Source organism: Micromesistius poutassou (assembly GCF_964030765.1).
Source record: "Micromesistius poutassou genome assembly, chromosome: 3".
In the NCBI taxonomy this organism is placed as follows: domain Eukaryota; kingdom Metazoa; phylum Chordata; class Actinopteri; order Gadiformes; family Gadidae; genus Micromesistius; species Micromesistius poutassou.
The window spans coordinates 10,295,818-10,319,134 of NC_140273.1; the positions used below are offsets into that span (position 1 = coordinate 10,295,818).

Genomic DNA, 23,317 nt, shown 5'->3' on the forward strand with positions numbered 1-23,317 from the left:
TTGTTTACCAAGCTGTATCTTTCCACACACGTTTTGTGGGGAACTACCGGTGCAACATATATCCCATGACGTACCACTCTTGACTTTCACACACACGCACACGCACACACAGGCAACATATCGAGAGGAGATGCAGACCGCATCTTCTAATTCCTTTTCTTCCTGTCTTCTAGGAAACACATTTTATAAATCTAGTCTTCATGTTGGGATATCATCTAAGTTTTATTTGGCTATTTCGTAATACAGCTGTTTATAAAAATGTATTCTGAAGTAGTGGTGGATTTCATGATTCGTTTGAATGAATCAGTTCGCGTCGGTCAGTTCGCCAAGAAGAGTCGTTCGAATCGTTCGTTCGGTCAGTCGCGTTTCCGGTAGTGGTGAATCGAGGGCCGTGTCCCAATTCAGGGGTTGCATCCTTCGAAGGACGCATTTGAAGACCGCATACGTCACAGCGGCGCGTCAAGTGCTGTCCCATTTCGAAGGGTCCTTCGAATGTGGCCGAGATATGCAGCCTTCGTTTCCCGGATTTGAAGGACGCATCGGATGCATCCTTCACGGCCCAACGTATCCCAACATTCATTGCGCGTTGGATATTTTTTCAGAAATGGCGCGGAGAGAGCGGAAGCAGCAGCTGCAGCGAATACATATTTAATGACAAAACTTTTTTTTAAATATAAAAGTAAGGTTGGGACCATTTTAAATAGGTAACTTTATTGTCAAAGTTCAATGACATTAACGTTAGACATATAACGTTAAACTAATTAACGTTAAGCCAACGTCCTCTCTTCCTCTTCACCCGGCGGTGAATCTTCTCCCACTCCTCCAATAAAACATAAAACATAACCAATACAATTATGATTTCTGGCTCCATATTTCTCCTCCGCTGTCCGGTTTGAACGGCAGCTGTCAGGGTTGCTAGGAGACAGGAGCGGCGCGTGGTCACGCAAGGTAAAGGACGTTAACGGCTGGTTACACAATCCGGAAATGCTCCGTAGGCTAGACCGTCCCATTCCACAACGCTCGTTCGGCCTTCGATGCAGCCTTCACGGTCTACGAAGGACGCGTCCTTCGAAGGACGCAACCCCTGAATTGGGACACGGCCATGGTTCTCAGTCACTGAGTCGGTCAGACTCAGCTCCTCCCTCGTTCTCATTCAAACGAATCACGAATGCACAGTTCGCAGCTGAGTCGGTCAGACTCAGCTCCTCCCTCGTTCTCATTCTCAAACGAATCACGATCGTGCAATGGTGCAAACGGTCATCAATCAACACAACATTAACTAAGAAAAACTTCCTTTTAGCTGAGGAGCGCTTCATGTTCGGAATCGGGGTGTTGTTGCCCGTCTGACTCTCGTGACTTCTCAGTCCTCGAGTCTTCAACGCTAAACACAGTCAGTGAACGAACGGTGACTCGCGAGTCAGTGCGACTCAGCGACTAGTGGGTGGAGCTGGGAGTCGAGTCTCGGAGAACGAACGAGACGAACGAGACGAACTGAAACGGGGAATCAAATCGGTTCGTTCATGTTAAAGTCGTTCATTTGAACTGATTCGTTCGCGAACGAGCCATCACTATTCTGAAGAACAAATGAAAAGGGTGGGAATTATGCAACGTTTTTAAATAACTTTTAAAGATAAGCATACAGTGGAAAACAACATTTGAAAAGACTAAAACCAATTCTAATGTAATAGTCCAATGCTGACAAGAAACATAAATTATACAGAGTTATCGATTATTATGTTACTGATGATGACCCAGTCAGTTTTCCCCATCCAGAGGTAAGACCACCATCCTCACTGTGGTGGACAGGTTCTCAGAGGCAGCCCACTTCTTCTCCTCTCCACGAGAGAGACCGCGGAGCTCCTGGTGTCCCAGGTCTACTCATGGCCCTGTCCCAATTCTCCCCCTTCCTCTAGATTTCAGCCCTAACCCTAGATTTTGCGCGCTCCAGCCAAGGGGTAGGGTGTCCCAATACTTAAGGGAGCAAGGGGGAGTGCTGTTTTCTCCCAGTTCATCTCCCAGGTATGGCGCGCATTCTGCACGGCTCTGGGAGCCACGGTCAGTCTCTCCTCCAGCTATCATCCACGGACCAACGGCCAAGCAGAGAGGGCCAACCAGTAACAGGAAGGCATGCTGCGCTGCATTTCCAACGCCAACCCCGCCTCCTGGAGTGACCACCTCCCCTGGATATGTGCACATCGCAATGACACGACCAGGATGTCACCCTTCCTCTGTTCCCTAGGCTACCAGCCGCTGCTGTTTTCAGTGCAGGAGGCGGAGATTGCTGTTCCCTCGGTGCATGCCCACATTTTAAGCTGCCAGCGCTCCTGGAACAAGGTTTGGGCTGCGCTGCTCCAGGCGTCTGCCCGCTCTCAGCCACCAGCCACCGGTGCTCGAGTATGTCCCCGGCCAGAAGGTTTGGCTCCTGGCTTGAGACCTCCCACCGAAGGTGGCATCTCGTAAGCTCGCCCCCTAAGTAGGTAGGGCCTTTTGAGATCTAGGCGATCATTAACCCTTGTGCTGTGCGCCTCTGGCTGCCTCCCTTTCTCCGTGTCCATCCTACCTTCCAGGTCTCCCTGCTTAAACCCGTCTCCACCTCGACTTTGGCGGTCGCCAACACTGGCACCACCGCCATCCCGCATCGTTGACAACGACCCGGTGCTGGATGTCCGCCCCCGGGGTCGGGGTTTCCAATATCTGGTGGACTGGGAAGGCTACGGGCCAGAACACCGGCAATGGGTGTCACGTGGGATGATCGTGGACCCGACGGTCATCACCAATTTCCATCGGGCCCACAGCCAGGCGTCCGCCAGGTGGCAGCCGTAGAGGGGGGGTGGGGGGGGGGATAGGTACTGTTAAGGCGTCGGTCGATGGGATCACTCTGTGTTGTTGGTCTGTCTTTGTGTTTCATGTGATGGGCGGAGCAAGCGGACTCCAGCTTCTCCACCTCAACCAGATACACCTGATCATCTTAGTCAACCCTTCCTGTTTATATCCGGCTTCTCAATCATTGCCAGATTGCCAAACGGTCGACCTACGTTAGTAGTGTTCCTGATTCCAATGTATATTTTGTCCTTGTATTCAAGTCTATCTGGTTCTAACCCTCTGCTCCTGTCCAGTCCATCTCACCACCTTCCTGGTTCCTACACCGACCCGGCTGGCCTCCTGCATCAACCAGCCTCTGCTACTTTCCCATTGAATAAACATTTGTACTGTTTCAGCCTTCGTCTGTGTCGTGCGGTTGGGCTCCCCCAGCCTCATGTAACCTTAACAGCCGTAACAATCTACAGTTTATGGTGAACGATAACATCCAAGTCTTACAAACTGATGCCAAATGAAAACCTGTCAGCGAACGAAGGAGACACAAACACAAATACTCAGAACAGGTGAATGACTATAACTGTAATAGTGAAGAAGTGGTGGCAACAAGGGCGACCTCTAGTGGTGGACTAAGGGACAGGACCGGTGCCGAGCTGAGGACTTCCATCCTCACGAGTCACCACCACTGTTATCATCACTATTGCATTTTCTTATTTGTGTTTAGATTGAGTATTGTAAAAACAGCATGAGTAAAATATTTTAATATTATTATCGAAAAGCATCAGTATAATAATAAGTTATCCAGTTATTTAAATGGTAAGATAAATTATATATATATATATTTTTTATTATGGTATAAATGATATTGTACAACATACAAAAACAAATTCAAAATTTCCCTCTAGCTACAATGTTGAGACACGTCTGACAGAGTGTCTGGAAATAAACCTAAATAGACACAGCTCCATTCAGACAATGACCTCATCGGTGCCAGTGGGCATTCTGTTGCCAGGGGCAACCCCAAGGGAGTAAAGACTGGGTAAGGTTAATACCCATAGCGCACTAACACTAATATTAGCCACATATGTTTGTTGCCATATAAATGATGTCCCGTTGGGCAAGGCCTCCATGTCATCGATGTTTGCTTGGGTAAGCGCACACACCTGTGCAGCAGTTGGTCGTCATCAATCCATCAATACCGCTCTCTCTCTTTCTCTTTCTTTCCAGCTTTCTAATGTTCATACAGACACACACACATACACACACATTCACATACTCATACATACACACACACGCGCACACACACACACACACACACACACACACACACAGTGAGCTGTGTTAAAACGTAATTTTTATCACGTCATATCAACTCAAAACATACACAAACACATAAAATGTACCCCATAATCATCAAACACAAACCACACACACACACACACACACACTCACACACACACACCTGACCCCGCAGAGCCCCACATACGCGCCCTCCCACTCCCAGCCCAGCCAGCTTTGAGTGCTGCCCAGCTCAGCTTATCTCTCCCTGGGCAGGCAGGACTGAGGACAAAGCCCCCCAGAAGGAGGTCTGCTCCCTGGGCTCCAGCAGGGGCTTTTTGTTCATAGCTGGGTCATGCAATGGAACTCAGCTTTAGAGAAGGGAGCCCATTCCAGTTAGGCCGTAACACGATCCTGGGTCTTTCCTACAGGGTGTGCCCAGGGGCGTCTCTGGTTTACCTGGGGGACCTGGTGGGTTTTTTGGTAAGGGTGAGGGTGGGGCACTGGAAGAGAGAGGCACATGGGCTGGGTGTGAGGAGAGGAACCAGGGGAGGGGGGAGGAATGAAGGCAGCTGGTAAGTGGGCGCGAAAGCGAAAGAAAGACAGAAAGAAAGAGAGGGAGAGGGATGGATGTAAGGTGAGACCGCTGAGAAAGAACAAATTAACAAAGATGGGGAAGTGGGTCTGAGGTGAATTAATTGTATCACTCGCTTCCTCTCTCCACCTCTCTCAAATCAATTCTCTTCAAGTTAATTCTAAAGAGTTTTACTGGCATGGAAAATAAACAAGGACAGCAGTTTAAAAATTAAACAAAGGAGAGTTGACAATTTTTACTTGGAAATATATAAAAATGTCAAGATAAACAAACAAAAAGTGTAAAAATTTGAGTGAAAGTGAAGTATGAATGAATAAATGATGAATGATGAATAAAAAATCCCTTTGTCCCCCTCTCACTTTCTCTCTGGCTCTCTCTCTCTCCTTCTCCACCCCTCTCCTCCATCTGTCTGTCTGTCTGTCTCTTTCTGTCTCTCTCTCTCCCTCCCAGAGGGCTTCACACAGTGTCTCAACAGCAGAGTGGAAACACAGGGTGGGGGTGGTTGAGAAGGGTTCAGTGTTCTCTGTGGGATGAGGTGGCAGGTAACCTCAACCCCTCTTCCCTGTGTGGTCACGCTGCATTGACCTTTCTGAAGACCTTTCTCACTTCCAAAACGTACATGTCTGTTATGGTAAACGATTCTGAACCCAAGAGCAGACAGAGACGGTGTTGGATTGATGCAAGAGGGTTTATTGAATGAGGTGGAGGAGCAGGTAGAGGACGCGGAAGCCGGGGGCAGGGTGAAGCAGGCGAGCTGGAGTGCGTGATCCGGATAACTGCAGGCAGAGGGAAACAGAGTTAGGCTGTGGTCAAAGGCAACAAGAGGAGAGAGTTCGGTAGCGAGGTAACAAGGTAACACTGGAGCCAGGCACGTATCATTACCACTGTAGAGCGAAGTACGATCTGGCACCGACAGCAGGGAATCCAAGGGTTTATGAAGGGGAGTTGATTGGAGATGACGACCAGGTGAGCATGATTGCAGATGACGGCCAGGTGTGAAGAGAGACAGACAGAGGGAGTGGCAAACCCAGGAGGAGGAAAACACAGCACACTGCTGTGACCACAACACATGTCTATTTGATGTTTTCCGTATAATTATCCTGACTGTTTTTTGTGTTTATATTTTTTACTTTATTTTTTACTTGTATATTTGCTTTCGTTCTGTTCTCAATTTTGTTATACTATTTTCTAGCAATTGAATACACCAATTTCCTTTGGGACTATTCGTAATGGTGTGACTTCATACAGTGATTGTAAAACGACAAATAGAAGAGATTGACTAAGAGAAAGAACAAATGACCTTGGTTTGATTCCCAGCGCTGCGGATTCCCATAGGTATGCTCTGACTCCGCCCCCCATAGAGGTGAGGACCAATCCTAAACATGAACACGGACAGCTCCTATCAGGATGTCTCCCAAATGAGAGGCAGGGGAGTGTGTGGTTGGTCTATGGTTTCCCAGGTGAAGGAAAGAAACCCCAGAGTCGGGTTGGAAACCTGCAATTTCAGTTGCTGATGTAGAAAAAAATGTAGAAAAAATAATCCGGTAACACTTTACAATAACCATAGTTTATAAATGGTAAATAGACCATTTATAAATGGTTAATAGACCATTTATAATGATAGTTAAATATTAATAAATGGTCTATTTACCATTTATGATTGGTCTTGCTGTTTATAAATGATGATTAAACATTAGTAAACTTAGTAAACTATCTGTTTACCTATTATAAATGGTCTACTTAACCATTTATAAATGGTCTATTTACCATTATAATTGGTCTATAAGCTGTTAACCATTTATAAATGGTCTATTAACCATTTATAAATGGTCTATTTACCATTTATAAACTATGGTTATTGTAAAGTGTTACCAATAATCCTTGTATGTGTGAATTTACCTGGAAACAACACTCTTTCTGATTCTCATTGCTCTTTATTGATCATGAATCAGATTATCCCCACAGTGCGCCTGAAGACGCCATGACCCCATACCGATTAAATCACGGTAAAAGGTCTGCTTTGAGCGTATAAATAGTCAAATACATGCTGGTTGCCCTTGGATAGATGGTAGGGTGACACATTTCCTTTTTGTACGTTTTTCTTTTCATCACAACCTAAAGTAATATTCCGTTTTTACGAGACTCTCATCCTAAGTTACTCACAATAATATTCATTCAATGATTAAATTAATTTATTTAACGCTTAATCCTCGCCTTTTCTTCTTTGTGCGTCAAAAGCTGATGACTTGTTGAGCGGCTTCAAGTTGACAGACTTAATGGGCGGTTGTCAGCGGAAGGAACAGGGCGGGATGTGTGTGTGTGTGTGTGTGTGTGTGTGTGTGTGTGTGTGTGTGTGTGTGTGTGTGTGTGTGTGTGTGTGTGTGTGTGTGTGTGTGTGTGTGTGTGTGTGTGTGGTTGCTGGTGGTAGTGAGGTGAACACACTGACAGCCAACGCTCAGAGAACAGTTAAACGTAACTCAGCGGTGTGTGTGTGTGTGTGTGTGTGTGTGTGTGTGTGTGTGTGTGTGTGTGGGAGGGGTGGGGGGGGGTGGGGTGGGGCGAGGGGGCTACTGGCTACTTTGAATACAATCATGCAACGTAACACATATGCAATGAGCGTGCGTAAAACCGTGCGCGGGTCCATGTGTCAAATAATTCCATAGAGTGGATAAATTCATTCAACTGAGAAGGATCAACTGAATCTAAATTACATTCTCGCCGTGCAGGCAGAACATTGACGCCACTTTGATTTGTCTTCGCGAAGCAGGAAGACATCGTTTGATCACAGAAATAACAAATTAGGAAGTGGAGGATGTCCTCGAAGCGCACCGAACGCGCGCCTCCATCACACCGATATCGTTCATAGACCGAAAGAAAAGTTCGAATAGTTTGGTTTATTCTGTAACATGTTTGCGAGATGGAAACTTCTCACCATGCCAGGTTTCGTTGTCACGTTTTTCTTAATCATCTACATGGACGTACAACTGCGCTCGCGTCATCAGAGCGGTCCGCTGCCGGGTTTGTTCCAGTGGTCCATCCAGGAGGCGCGGGCCCCGGGGAAGGACGCGCCGAGCGCGGCCAGCGTCCTGGCCCCACGCCGTGATCTTCTCCCCGGGAGAAACAGTGCTTCAGAGCTCAGGTTCGTCGACCAGCCGCAGCTGAAGTTGGCTGAGATATTCGTGGCGGTGAAGACGAGTGGTAAATTCCACAAGACTCGTCTGGCCCTTCTCTTGGAGACGTGGATAGCGCGGACCAAGACGCACGTGAGTTGATGCGGCACTTTCCTCCTTGATGATCTGACTGACGAGGCTTGTCTAGATTGGTTGTTAACTATTGGCGATGGACCCTATCACTCAAATAACATCCAGACAATATACATTCCAATACAGAAAAATCTTTTTTATGTATTTATATCTGCAAAGCAATATGACAACCACGTTTTGCCTGGGGGTTTAATTCCTCAAGATGGATGTGACTTTTTACCTTTCAAAGTTGTCTAACACATAAACAACAAAGACCCGTGCTAGCGTTTCTAGTCACAGTACTTCTCCTTTCTTCAAGTGGTGTCGATCACTGTCATTAAAGTTTCAACACATGCACACATGCATGCGCATAATAAACCTCTCACATGGATACGTACACACGCACACACACACACACACACACACACACACACACACACACACACACACACACACACACACACACACACACACACACACACACACACACACACACACACACACAATGTGCAGTGTTGAAAGGGAAGTGAGCTAGAGAAACTGGTATCTGCGCTGAAACGGAAGCTAAGCAAAGAGAAGGAAGTGGAGTGGCTGAACTTTTATACCCAGACACAGACAGAAGTGTGATCCCAGAACTCACACACACACACACACACACACACACACACACACACACACACACACACACACACACACACACACACACACACACACACACACACACACACACACACACAACCACCTCTCACACACACACACACACACACACAAAAATCAAAAAATATATAGGCTACATATATTTTTTCCACAAAATGGGTGCCTTTCTCTGCCGTCTGTCAGCAGGGTTGTTGTGATTGACTGCAGCACTGTATTGTATATTTGTGCAGGAAGAGCATTCATTACCGCTCATCATATTTTCCTACTGCATTGTTCAGTGAAACATTATAGCAATAAACTGCTGGTGACTACAAGATGCCAGCCATGAGGCGGTCTTGAAACTAGTCTAGAGACAGTTACCCTCTCCTACTGCCCTGGCCAAGGAGAAAGTTGAATTGGTTTAGAGTATTTTATTCACAACCCTTTTGTGCGGACTATGGTGACACCCTCGCTCTGATTTCTCACAGGATCAACACATACCATAATTTAAAATACACTTCACAGTAAGGGTACAATAATAAACCATTAAGTAACATTAGTTGATGCACTAATAAGCGTTAATTAAGAGTTAATTAACAGTTAACTAATGGTCTAGTAACCATTACCTAATGGTATTAGGTATATATCTTTAAGGTGTTCATGTTAAGTTAATGGTGTTCATGTTATCTCAGGTATTAATGAATACATTATTTTTTAGGATCAGGCTTAGCCCTAACCTAATGAACTCCAATACAAAACCCTAACCCTTACCCAGTATACCCATAACCCTAAACCTGCCCTGATCCCTATATGCTGAAGCTATATTGTACTATATAGCCAAGTAATTATTTGTAGATCAAAGATAGTTAACTGACGGTGTATGAGACGGTTGTGACAGAGGTGTCATGGAAGTATGAACGGATGAGAATGAAGCGTTAAGCCATTCAACCATTCCTGCATCGGAAACAAAACTGAAACAACAAACACACCAGAAACAAAAAAACCCTACAAGGATGAAGTTGTCACTAGAGTCAAGGGGTGAAATCCGTTTTTAACCACAAGAGTTGAACTTCCTCTTCATTCCAGCGACCAGGCGCTACATGGCGAATGTATGAACCCTTTGAGTCTGTGTCATTGAGCCTGGGGCAGCATAGTGAGGGGTGGAAGGTCCTGCGTTAACAGCCCACCTGTAGGCTGTGAACCCATGTCGTTTGTCTGAATGCATCCTCTACTAATGGTCCATCCTCTGTGGGGGGAAGAGAGTGGTGGATCAGTCAGCTCCCAGCTGATAGTGTGTGAAGCTGAGCTGGTGGCAGACCATTCATGTACCTAGAATAAAGAAGGTGTGGATAGATCCACCAACTATTATGATCGCTTAAAATCTATTTTATGCATAATCCTGATTTAAACACATGTAATATCTTCAGGGTGATAGCTGTACCGGATATTTAATCTATTACTATCTTGGATCAAACCAAATTGGTTCCATTAAGGTCCTTTCAAGGTGAGAGAAATATGTCGTTAGGAGTCACTCACATAGGCTGCATCGCATTGTACCAATGCAAATACAAACACTGAACACTCACATGAAGACTTAACATGAACCAGAGTAGGAGTTTAAAGCATAAATTAATAAAGACAGAAGGCATAATTAGGCGTTGGTGGAGACACAGGCCTGCAGGTAATCAATACTTGGCCGGACTGGCGGCAACAAACTAGCAGAGAAACAAAGACGACAGAGCAGGGCTGAGGAGCTAATGGGGAACACCTGCTGGAAGTTGAGATTGATGAGGAGAACCGTAATGAGCAGAGCTAGGGAGAGGAGAGAGAGAGCCCAAACAGCCAGTTCTAATAGGGCTTGTACATCCTAATGCATCATGGGAGCTTTTTGTTGGCGTTACTCCGTCATTTTGAACACTCAAGAGGGTTGTAGTCATGTAAAATCCTAAATAAATTTAAGTATACCGTACCCTAGGCTAATCAAAACTTTTTTCAACAGTGTGGCAATTTCAAACACAACAATGTTACCACATAATGACAAATTATTTTAATATGAATCACTAAACAATGACTAAACACTTGACTCAGGCTCTATTACTACTAGAGCAAGACCGATATATTGGCCAATATTGGCCTAGCACAGATATATTGTATCAGGGATGCAATTAGCACTTTATAAGGCCTCTACTTGGTGGTTCAACCTCTAAATGTTTTAACTGAGCACATCCATGTAAACACTCACCATACATTTAATTGGTTCCTTTAGCTCATGATTTTAATGTAATGTTGATGTGGCCTGAAGCAGCAAATCTCAAGGACCTGCTCCACCCCTAGACTACCACAATATATATCGAATAACAGCCCAGATTTCACATCACAATGTACAAGCCCTAGGGCCCATACCATTAGCAATACTAATATGAGCACCTAATACCTCTAATATTAAAACCCATGCCAAGACTGATATATTACTAATACCAATGCCAATACATAGAGTAGAATAGATAGCTGCCTTCCACTTGGCAGTACAAGCGGCCATCTTGGCTCCTCAGCAGCTTGTGCAGCTGCAGCCATTAGAGCTCTGGAGCCCTAATGTCTTCTGTTCCGTGCTGAGTTATGAGCAGCAGGACAGGGGATAAATCACCACGTGGGGGCGGTGGGTGAAGAGGGACCCCCCTGGGCACCCTGAGAGAACCCTCGGTGGACGCCGGGGGAGGAGAGAAGCACAACCTCATCCACCTCTTTCTCCGCCTTCCACTTAGAATGGAGAGAGAGGGATGGGGGGGGGGGGGGGAGGGAGAGGGATGGACGACAGGGCTGGAGAAAGGGACGGGTATAGAGATGGAGAGAGGGGGTGGAGAGGTATGGAGTGGTGGGAGGTGGGGATGGAGAGAGTGGGTGGAGAGGTCAAGGGAAAGGGGGAGGAATGTCAGAGAAATAAGTAGGTTCCTGGCAGAAATACATCATTCGAGTTTGGTTTATGTGGAGAATATGGAAGTGGACACGCACAGACACACACACACACACACACACACACACACACACACACACACACACACACACACACACACACACACACACACACACACACACACACACACACACGCATGCACACACGGGCATACACACCACCCACCAACTGGGCTGCCATGGAAATGGTAGGTGTCTCAGCTGACAGGTCTCGTAGTGCCTCTCATCCATCAGCTGATGGTCGCTTGGTATGCTAGGAACTAGGATCGACCAGTGGCCAACTTTTATCTAAGAGGTTCTGGGTTCGATCCCTAACGTCTGAAGTCCCTAACCAGTGGTCATCCCTGAGCAAGACCCTGTCATCCCTTTCCTGCTCCTTAAGGACCCGCATCCGAACTGGACGGTGTCAACACAGGCTTCACTTAGGTCCTCTGTTAACACCTTATCGGCATTCCTTGTCTGGTCAATATTCATCTGATACGACCAGAGAGGGAGAGAAATAGAGAAGTGGAGTGAGAGGGAGAGAGGTGAACTAAGTGAGAATCAAAGCAAGGAGGTTTAGACATAAATTCATGGGTTATTTAGAGAGCAAAGCAGGCCACCTCGTGATACCGAGGTGAGGTTTCTCCTGACATGATGGCTGTGGTGGAGCTGCCTCTAGCCCCTCCTCTGTGTGCTTCAGAAACACTGGAGGCCAGAGGTGTCCACAGCCACACCCTAGGACCAGCTGGGCCCACATGGTCCACCTGTAGACCTTTTCACAACAGCATACTAGTACGTCACCTCTGCAAATACGGAATCACTTCATCTTTCCTATGTGTGTGTGTGTTTCTTTCTGAGGCAGTGTTTTTTGTTTACAGAGAAAAACCCTTTTTTTGTTTGTCCGATGACATTTTTTCTGTTGTGTGTGTGTTTGTGTTTAGTTTTGTTTGTGAAGCCGCCAGGATGACAGCTAGTGGACAGCCTATAAAAGCCTATAGAAAAAAAAGAAAAAAACATTTTATTATTACTATGCATAAACAAAGTACACTCTCATAGGGAAAGAAAACGTACTTCCATCAGGTACAAAAAATATAGATAAATAATGCATTGGTAATACTGTTTACAACAATAGTCGTGCCAATAAAGCTTTTTGAATGGAATTGAAACTGAGGCATCTGGTGGTTGTATATACAGCCAAGTAGGATAGCATGCGCGAATGCTTCTTGTCAGCTGTGCCACAAATAAGAAGATCCATTTGTATTCAAATAAACAGTTGTTTATTTCATTAGTGCAGATTGGCATCTTTGAGCAAAATACCCCCAAAATTTTGGGGGGCAGCGACCTTCTCTGGGCAGCGACCTTCTTGACTAAGACATTTCCTGGGGGAAACACTGCTATCCCTAAGCATGCCCTTTGACCTTTGGATTTTCACTGGGCTCTTGGTTTGATCACAGTGATTGACAGTCAGGGAGAATAACACTGCTGTGACCCGTGAATGAGAGCTATAAAGGTTGAAAGGAGGCTTGCTATTGGCTGAGGTTATTTTGGTGAGGTGACAATAATGAGTCTGTTTATGTAGTGCTGCTGGGGGTCTGGAAAACTTCTGCTATCACTCTGCCTGTCTATCTCTTATCCCTTTCTTTCTCATGCACTTATGTTCAAACATGCACACATACACACACACACACACACACACACACACATGAACGTGCTCCCACTAAAAACACAAAGCATACAAACACCCACACCCACAAAGACATACACATGCACAGTCACACGCTAGTGCACACACACACACACACACACACACACACACACACACACACACACACACACACACACACACACACACACACACACACACACACACACACACACACACACACACACCCTTGCAAACACCCGTATGTATCTTCAGTCTGTTGAATGCCACGTCCCTAAACTGCGCATTGAATGAATGTTGATTCAGTGTTGATTGTATGTTTATATTATGTGGTGCCTGTAGGCATGTCCTTGAGACTGAGAGAGGGGCTTCTAAACCATATGTATTATAATATTTATAATTCTGATTATTCTGTACACACACACACACACACACACACACACACACACACACACACACACACACACACACACACTAGGGTATACACTTTCTCTCTCTCACCTCTCTCACACACACACACACACACACACACACACACACACACACTAGGGCAAACACTTTCTCACACACACACACACACACACACACACACACACACACACACACACACACACACACACACACACACACACACACACACACACACACACACACACACACACACACACACACACAGCCAGTGCCAGAACCAGCCCTGTTCCAGCACAGTAGAGTTGTGTATACACCAGGCTGGTGGATCCGGGTGGATCCAGTTTCACTCGCTGTTCACCTCGCACTCAAAGCTTTTAGCCCTGCCGCTAGCCCTGCTATCTCCAGCCGCCTGGCATTTTCCTCCTCCTCACCCCTGGTAATACCCTCCCGCTCTATCGCGCTCACTCCTCTCAGACACATGAAAGGTGGGCCCACACTCACGGTGAGACTCAGGTCGTACCCTCCCTCTCGCTCTCAGGTTCTCTCACGGTGCTCTTATTAGTATCGATCTTTCTATCTCCCTCCCTCTCTTTCTCTCCCTCACAGTTAGATGTCCATCACTACAAAGCGGATATATGTCTTTATATTTTGACTTTGTTCTCGTTTAATGCATGGACGACAACAGAAATGGTGAAAAGATCAGGGAGACAGGTCCTTTGATTTCTGATCCCTCATGTATATTTATTTGAGCCAGATAGGAAATCCAGCCCGGGTTAACCACAGTGGCAGCTTTTGTGCTGTAGTATCTGAACCGACCAACAGTACGAAGGCTTCACTGGCTCAGGGAAGAGGGCAGTACATATCTAGCAGGCCGTCAATGTGAGTTTATGGAGATTACATCAATTTATATCAAATATCAAGCCAAGGAAAAAACATATCTGATTTGTAATCCATCAGTTGGATGGACGTATTACCGAAAGTGGCCAGCAGGGGGCAGTAGTAATCTTGTTTTCTGATCCTCCTCGCTGGCTACCCATCGATTGTGGTTAGCAGCTGACAGATCTTATGGGTATGAGTGTTGTTGTTGTTGTTTGTGTGTGTGTGTGTGTGTGTGTGTGTGTGTGTGTGTGTGTGTGTGTGTGTGTGTGTGTGTGTGTGTGTGTGTGTGTGTGTATGTTTGTGTATGTTTGTGTGTGTGTGTTTGATGTTACGTGACACTGTGATGAACCCCGCTTTTGTCAGATCAGATTCGTCTTCTTCCAAACAATATTGACTTTTTTTTGTATGTGTGTGTGTGTGTGTGTGTGTGTGTGTGTGCTTTTGTGTTTGGGTCTGTCACATCTTTGTCCTTGCTACAATTCAAGTCCAATTTCCCCTTCCTTCCCCTCTTCTCTTACAGACATATATTTTCACAGACACCAAAGATGAAGACATCTCATCTGAAGGTAGCTCTATGATCTCCAGTACATGTCTCAGAACATATTATGTAATTCCGCAGAAAAGCCTCTCCTCTTTCCCCCCCACCCCTACACACACACACACACACACACACACACACACACACACACACACACACACACACACACACACACACACACACACAAACACACAAGCACATACACACACATATTTCACCATATTTAACTTTTGATTTCCCTCCTACAACTTTTTTGATCACATATGTGTCCTCATTCTGCTGTTTTCTGGCCCCTCTCTCACTCACTCTCACACTCTCTCTTTCTTTTCTCTTTTTCCACCATTGGTTTACTCAATGTCTCTCTCCCCTCTCTCCCCCCCTTCCCCTTCAGTTTTTTTTACCTGGTGGTAACAGACTGTCTCTCGCTCCTGGTAGTAACATACATCTCTCTCTCTCTCTCTCTCTCTCTCTCTCTCTCTCTCTCTCTCTCTCTCTCTCTCTCTCTCTCTCTCTCTCTCTCTCTCTCTCTCTCTCCAGGCTTTAACCTGGTGCTACAGACGGTCTCTCTCTCCTTGTAGTAACATGCTATGTCTCTCTCCCCAGGCTTTAACCTGGTGGTAACAGACTGTCTGTCAGACCACAGCCAGCAGGCTCTGTCCTGCAAGATGTCTGCCGAGTATGACCACTTCATGGCGTCTGACAAGAGGTGAGGGTCCTCTGTAACTCCACTTTCCTGCACCTTTCTCCACCTCCATCCTTTTATATCAGGGGGCGCTCCTCTGTACAGTCATCACATTGACACTGTGCTTACTCCACTCAACATCACATAATAATATTGCAGTCAAGAATTTCACAACAAATGCGTGAAGAGAGATCAATTTGCCCAGTGGTCCGTAACGGTATGGTATGTAACGTTTAACAAACAAGCCATCACTGAAAATAATATTGCTGGGGCTTCCTTTTAATTCCCTTTTAATTCCAATATTGACAATTTAGTTTTATGGGTCTGTTTAAGTTTAGCCTAACAACAGTGTCACATTATGCATCTCGACAACAATAACACATGATTGAAGTGTATTTAAGATCACGCATCCCGACGTTCAAATCCACTTTGAACTAGCCTCATATTGCAGTATTACTTCATGACTCGTGATCGCGTAGGCCTAATGTTGTTGCGCTGATTTGCCTCTGTGTGCCGCCAACTGACAAAATGCAGCAGAAATGTGCGTAAGCCAGGCATTTAGTCTGCGTGGAGAACCGCACTTTCTCACGTCAAGTCAGTCTTTGTACATCTGAACGTTTGCATGAGAAGTTGCTTACGCAGGCACTTACGCAGGCCTTACGAGGCCCCAGGTCTGCTGGAGATCTGTCTGAACGATTGGGGAGGCCTGACGCATGTGATAGATCAAATTATAAAAATTAACTCGCAGATTCATCTGGTTCCCAGGCTAGATCAATAAATGTTAAGACCAGAAATAGAAAAGTACACCTCAGCTTCTGCAATTTCAAACGCCTCTAGGCCTCTACAATATTAATAATGATGCTAAATTATGATGGTATAATGTAAGTTTCTAGGCCACTAGAATATTAATAAAGATGCTATTGGTAATAGCAAAGTCCAAGTTCCAAGGGAAACATTTTGGTTTCCGATTGGGTGTGGACGATGGTGTACCATATGTGTACTTATGGTGCTGTGGGGGTATGGGAGGCAGAACAAATCAGGGAAACGCTGTGTACTGTATCCGTACAGTAGGATATCTCCCAGGACTATACCTAGCACTGAGACCAAGAAACAGGGAGAAATTGCATTCTGTGTAGCAATGCTGATGAATTATTGATGTCGCTGGTGCCCTGTGTAATGATCCTGGCACTCTGCGTGACGATATATCACAATAGCAAGAACACCAATACCAAAGCGGGGCAAACTTACGGCCCGTGTTATTTATTCCTTCTTTTAAATGAGTCATGTGGAGCACCAAAAAATAGAAATTGCGCCAGAGGCCGCTGGTCTTTGGAGCGGTCATTATCGCCGCCCTGGCTCGGGCTATAAAAGAGCACCCATCAATTCCTCCACCTAGGGCAGGGACATTACATGGATTTCCAATAGCACTAGTTGTGTGTCTAGCAGCGCTAGTTGTGTGTCTCTCATCCGAGCCCCCCCCCTTCCCCGCAGCACACGCCAGGCTCCTCCTGGCCGCTTCACAAACGTTTAATGAGGTCTCTACGTCTGCTCACCAATTTGAGCATGGGCGCCAGCCTCGTCACCGTTCTGCTCCACCAGCCCCGGGTCAATGTGGAGCATGCTCCGCCCAGGCGACCAGCCGGCTCTCACCACATCCATCCATGAGTAAAGTGCGTGATTGCGCTCGCTGACCCCCTGGTTTGCATGCTCAGTGGGTCACCGTTTGGCACTTTGCATATTTTCGCCGCCTTACATCACATTTGCTTGGATACACCTTGTCCTAATCAAAACCCTGGTGTGTCTTGTCATATGAACAAAATCCTATTTCTGAACCTGGTGACCAGGACATCAAAAAAAGCGGGGGGGGAAAAAAACATCTCTTCCTCTGCAGTATTTTGCCCCTGGGGAGCTTAGGGGGAGCTGTGTCTCCACATCTTACCAGACCTCCACCGTCTCCTCCCCCCCCCCCCACCCCCCGTCCGCCTCCAGGTGGTTGTGTCACGTGGACGACGACAACTACGTCAACGGGGAGGCGCTCCGGGCGCTGCTGGCCTCCTTCCCCCAGGACGGCAGCTTCTACGTGGGCAAACCCAGCCTGGACCGGCCCATCACCGCTCACGAGATGCTGGAGGGCAACGCCACGGTACGCCTCACGCAGCGCTAGCATTGAGAGGGAGAGGTCGGGGAGGGGGGGGGGTGGGTTTTGTCTCTCAGGGTCGGGGTTAGGTCTAAACTAGGGTTCCGGATTCCATCCCCAATTTCCACGATGCAACCCTTGAGAAAGATGATCCCCTGAACACTAGCCGCTCCATAATGTCATCAGAAGTCACGGTAACTTCAGATGACAGCGTCAGCTAAAAATTGAATAAATGGAGCAACCAATCACCATTACTTTGAGAACGCTATGACAGTCCACCCCGACTGATCCTGGGTTTGCTGGTAAGCACGGGTACATAATGTGCAAATATAATCACACACATTCTGTCTTCATTCTTACTCTCCCTCTCTTTCCCCTCCCTCCATTATTCTACTGTAGGATGAACAGATTTATCTTCCTTCTTTATTCAACTTGCTTTCTCCTCTCTCCTCTTTCCTTCCTCTTCTCTTTCACTCTGCTCTCTCCGCTCGGCTGGCTCACAATCCTCCAGTGCAATGCATCGAGGGAAGCCACTGGCAGATTACGTTTGTGTATGTGTGTGTGTGTGTGCGGGCGTGCGTGCGTGCGTGCGTGCGTGTGTGTGTGTGCGTGTGGACATGTTTGTGTGTGGGTGTGTGCGTGCGTGCGTGTGTGTGCGTGTGTGTGCATGTGTGGGTGCGTGCGTGTGTGTGCGTGTGGACGTGGTTGTGTGTGGCTGTGCCATGGTGGCGGTGCCGGTGGAGCAGGGTGTGTGGGCATGAGGGGGTTAATGAACCTTTACCCCCCCTGAGCTCCACGGTGTTTGCATGAGTGACCTCTGTGTGGCGAGGCGGGATCATAGTGCGCTTCCAGCGGCGTGCAGAAGCCCCCCCCCCCCCCGACGTGCCCCATATATGGGATGCCATGATTGCCGTGACGACGGAGATGATGTTGAAGTGGGATGGGAGGCTGATGTGGAGGGTTGGGGGGAGCACAACACACGTTTAATTTGACTTCCTGCCAGCGTTGTGGTGGTGGGGTGAGGGTGATGGGGGTGAGGGTGATGTCTGTGTGATGGCCGTGATGAGGTGAAGGGGGATGTGTGTGTGCTGGGGGTGAGTGTGATGATGTGAGGGTGATGTGTGTGTGATGGGGGTGAGCGTCATGAGGTGAAGGGGGATGAGGTCAAAGTTGATGAGGGGAAGAGGTTGATGGGGTTGAGGGAAATGCGGGGGAGGTTAAGAGGGTGATGGTGAGTGTGATCAGAGCAATGAGGGTGAGAGGGTGAGGGCGAGCAGGTGGGGGTGAGAGAGTGAGAGGGTGAGGGGTATGGGGGGTGGGGTGGTTGGCCAGTATTTATGGAGGTAAATAGTGGTCGGACTGATTGATTGGGGTATTTTTCTATATTTGCAAACATGGGAATTTGGGCAATGGGAATCACTTATTGATCTGTGGGATCAATGAGTGATTAGTGACTTATAAGGGTTAATATTGACCAGCTGCCTCAGGCTGGGTCGCTTTCATTAACAAAACACACACGAAACACAAACACACACACACACACACACACACACAGGCAAATGAAAAACCCTCAGGGGGTGCTGCCAAGCGTATTTTTCCGCAGTGCAGAGGATGAAGAGATGTGTAATACATGCGTAAATTAAAATGCAAATGTTTGAATAAGAATGTGTATGTGTCTGTGTGTGCGTATGTGTGGGAGTATGTTAAGCTGTGTGTGTGTGTGTGTGTACGTGAAGATTTGTGAAGATAAAAACATCTATTGTCTCTCCTTATCCCCCATTGTGTTGGTGTGTGTGGTGTGTGCATGCACACACGTCCATTCAACAAGCAAGATTCTGCATCTAGCCTAGCACACGTTAAAATGTAAAAATGTGGCCAGGCACTGTCCTCCAACTCCACCACCATCACTACCACCCCCTCTCCACCCTCAGGCTTTTAGTTTGTCTTTCCTTTCTTCCATCACTCTGTCTATCTCCCATGTGTGACATTATGCTCTCCCTGATTTCACCCATTTACTGAGGATAATGGATCCTTGGTTCCCCTCTCTCTCTCTCTCTCTCTCTCTCTCTCTCTCTCTCTCTCTCTCTCTCTCTCTCTCTCTCTCTCTCTCTCTCTCTCTCTCTCTCTCTATCCATCCATCCATCTCTCTCTCCCTCTGCATCCCTGTAAATCCCCTCGTCCTCTATGCAACCCCTCTCCTCTGCTGGGTGCTTCTTCTTTGCCGTAATCACTGGTCATTCAGGCTGTCTTCTTCTCTGCTTTTTGTAATCATTGTCTTTTAGTTGTTTCGGCAGGGGGAGGGAGATAAAGGAATGGGATGGAGGAGTGGGATGAGGAATGAAGGGAAGTGGCAGTGAGAGGAAAGGAAAGCAGGATGTAGTCTGTCTTCCTTTTGCTAGGACGCCTCCGGGACTGGCCCCCCACAATGTCTACCTGTAGGCGTTCTAGATTCTAGATAAGATTCACAACCCCTGATCAGATCCATAGTGACGTGTATCTCAAATCAACTGTCGGTCGTTTTGGATAGAAGCCTGTCAAATGACTAAAAGTAAAGAGTAAACAGTCTTGCTAGTTGACTGTAGCAATGGCCATGATACACTCCACCTTGGTGGCTTTCACTGGGCTCCTCCAGACACCAGGATGCAGGGTGGTGGTGTTGAGGAATAACAAAGAAGTTGCTGGAGTAAATGAGATGTGGAAGCATGCAGGAGACCTGTGTGTGCATGGTGATGGCTGGTTTCTCAACGCACACCGGGTGTGCACATTGATTTCTCAATGGGGTGTGCAGCAGGTGTGCAGCCTTAAACCAGCCATCATCCACACACATTCAACAATGATCAAATAAATAGTACACAGAGTAATAGTAATAGTGGCATGGGGATAGGGTGCTGTGTGAGATATCCATGGAGGAAGCATGAAGAAAATGTTCACAAAAGCACTAGAGACAGATTCACACCTGCTCTCACCAACTTCTGGTAGAAAACTTTTTTATGTTAGGGACGGAGCTATATTGCTGCAATTCAGGTCACCTTAATGGCCAAATTAAGCGTATTGACCCCATATTGACCTCATATCCTACGTTTAGAAATGTTGTAATTTCGAGCAGGACCAGGGTGAATGAGTATCACTCCTTTATAACCCACTCAACTTTCCTCTAAAGTATATAGTAATGGTATGGTTGTCCTATAAAGTGAGCTGAATCAACACTAAGCTGAACTATTCTTTATTTACAATATATTATTTTTATATTCTAAGTTCATGGAGGCCTCGTTGACCCGTAAATTAATTGTATAGCACGGTTCTGCGGTTGCTGTGACAACTGCGAAGCAATGTCAGGTGGTGACCAAACTGCCGGTTAGTCAGCGGGGGAACTGCTGAGGTGGTGGGAATTCAAGAGAAACATCCACCTTCATAACCCAGTGGAGACAGAGAGAGAGAGAGAGAGAGAGAGAGAGAGAGAGAGAGAGAGAGAGAGAGAGAGAGAGAGAGAGAATAATGATAATGATAATATAGTATGATGCCACACACACATGGGACAAGCACACACACACACACACACACACACACACACACACACACACACACACACACACACACACACACACTCGTACAGTTACAAACTAAATGAACCCAGGAGTCAAGAAATGGTTAAACACAAGTTTTATACAGGTATTCACACTAAAAGAAAAAGACTAGAGTTTATACAACTATTTATACATCTTGCGACACTAGAGTAGATTTTTGTAAACGACCAGCATTTACGAGATAAAGACATGCAGTTTATACTCTGGGTGTTTCGGGGGGAAGACAAAGTACTCCATCCACGTTAGGGAGGGGAGGGATGGGGGGCAACTTGTGTTCAGCAATATATCTCTTACAATACTTTGTCAGGAGCTATTCTTCTTTCCAGTTTGCTCTCTTTTGTTTTATTGCCAGTGTGTGTTTGTGTTGGTGCCAGTGTGTGTGTGCAGTTGTTTGTTTGTCTGTGTGCCAGTGTTTGTATGTGTTTGTGTGTGTGTGTGTGTGTGTGTGTGTGTGTGTGTGTGTGTGTGTGTGTGTGTGTGTGTGTGTGTGTGTGTGTGTGTGTATATCTGTGGGTTTGTGACGTACGTTCTCTACTAGAGAACATACGTCGCAACGTAGAACAGGAGAACGTTTCTCCTGTTCTACATTGTGACCTACGTTCTCTAGGTTGTACGTTGTGACGTACGTTCTCCTGTTCTACATTGTGACCTACGTTCTCTAGGTTGTACGTTGTGACGTACGTTCTCCTGTTCTACATTGTGACGTACGTTCTCTAGGTTCTACGTTGTGATGTTGGTTCTCTAGGTTCTCGTTCTGACATACGTTCTCCTCTTTTGTGTTTTGACGTACGTTCTACCATTCTACGTTGTGTCCCCTGAGCTATGCATTGTGACCTACGATTCTCCGGTTCTGCGTTCCAACGTTCAGTTCCTCTTGTCTTTCAGAGGGAGGTCCACTTCTGGTTCGCCACAGGCGGCGCCGGCTTCTGTCTGAGCCGACGGTTGGCAGAGAGGATGCTGCCCTGGGCCCGGTGAGAAAGGCACAGTTATACAGGTTCTGTAGAGAACCACAGCATCACACACATCGCCAACTCACACACTGACTGGGAAGGGAGTGAGAGTGAGAGGGACAAAGGGAATAGAGGGAGATAGAGAGAGCGGGAGAGAAAGGGAGAGAGAGCGGGAGAGATAAATGGCGAGAGCAAGGGAGGGGGGGGGGGGGGGGGGGAGAGATAGGAAGAGTGAGAGATTGAGAGAGAGCAGGAGAGTGACAGTGCAAGGTGGAGAAAGAGAGAGAGATAGAGGGAGACAAAGAGAGATAGAGAGGGCTAGAGGCAGAAGAGCAGATTTACAAGAAGCTGAGTTATGTAATTCACATGTGACAATGTCGTCCCTTTGATGTACATGAGTGTGTGTGTGTGTGTGTGTGTGTGTGTGTGTGTGTGTGTGTGTGTGTGTGTGTGTGTGTGTGTGTGTGTGTGTGTGTGTGTATGCCTCTGTGTGTGTATTGATGAGTGTGCTGTGAAGCTACAACCTCACACGACATGATAATTGGAACCTTTGGAAGAAATCTGTAAAGACTAGTTCACAGAACACTGTTCACCAAGCGTGGTGAAATCCAACGATTAAAAACTTGGTAACCTGTTGGACTTTGTCACTCATAGTTGTTTTGTGTTTTTGTATGCCTGTGTGTGTGTGTGTGTGTGTGTGTGTGTGTGTGTGTGGGTGCTATGTGTGTGTATGTTTGTGTGAGCATGCGTATGTCTATACGTGCGCGTGTGTGCGTGTCTATATGTCTGTGTGCATGTGTGTGTGTTCGGTTCCACAGCGGCGTGCGGTTCCAGCAGACCTCGGCCAGGATCCGTCTGCCAGACGACTGCACTGTGGGCTTCATCGTGGAGCGCAGGCTGGGAGTCTCGCTGGTCCAAAGCCCCCTCTTCCACTCCCACCTGGAGAACCTGCT

General features: G+C 46.8%; 1 protein-coding gene across 1 annotated transcript in view; it reads left to right on the forward strand.

Annotated features, from left to right (window-relative positions):
- Window positions 1–7,345: 7,345 nt before the first annotated feature.
- mfng (MFNG O-fucosylpeptide 3-beta-N-acetylglucosaminyltransferase) overlaps window positions 7,346–23,317 on the forward strand; it is a 23,024-nt gene continuing 7,052 nt past the window's right edge. Inside the window, 6 exon segments of the mRNA XM_084465226.1 lie at window positions 7,346–7,953; window positions 14,994–15,039; window positions 15,615–15,717; window positions 17,683–17,836; window positions 22,300–22,385; window positions 23,183–23,317. The exon segment at window positions 23,183–23,317 is cut by the window's right edge and continues 5 nt beyond it. Of these exon segments, the coding sequence (XP_084321352.1) occupies window positions 7,597–7,953; window positions 14,994–15,039; window positions 15,615–15,717; window positions 17,683–17,836; window positions 22,300–22,385; window positions 23,183–23,317 (881 nt within the window). The 5' untranslated portion in view covers window positions 7,346–7,596.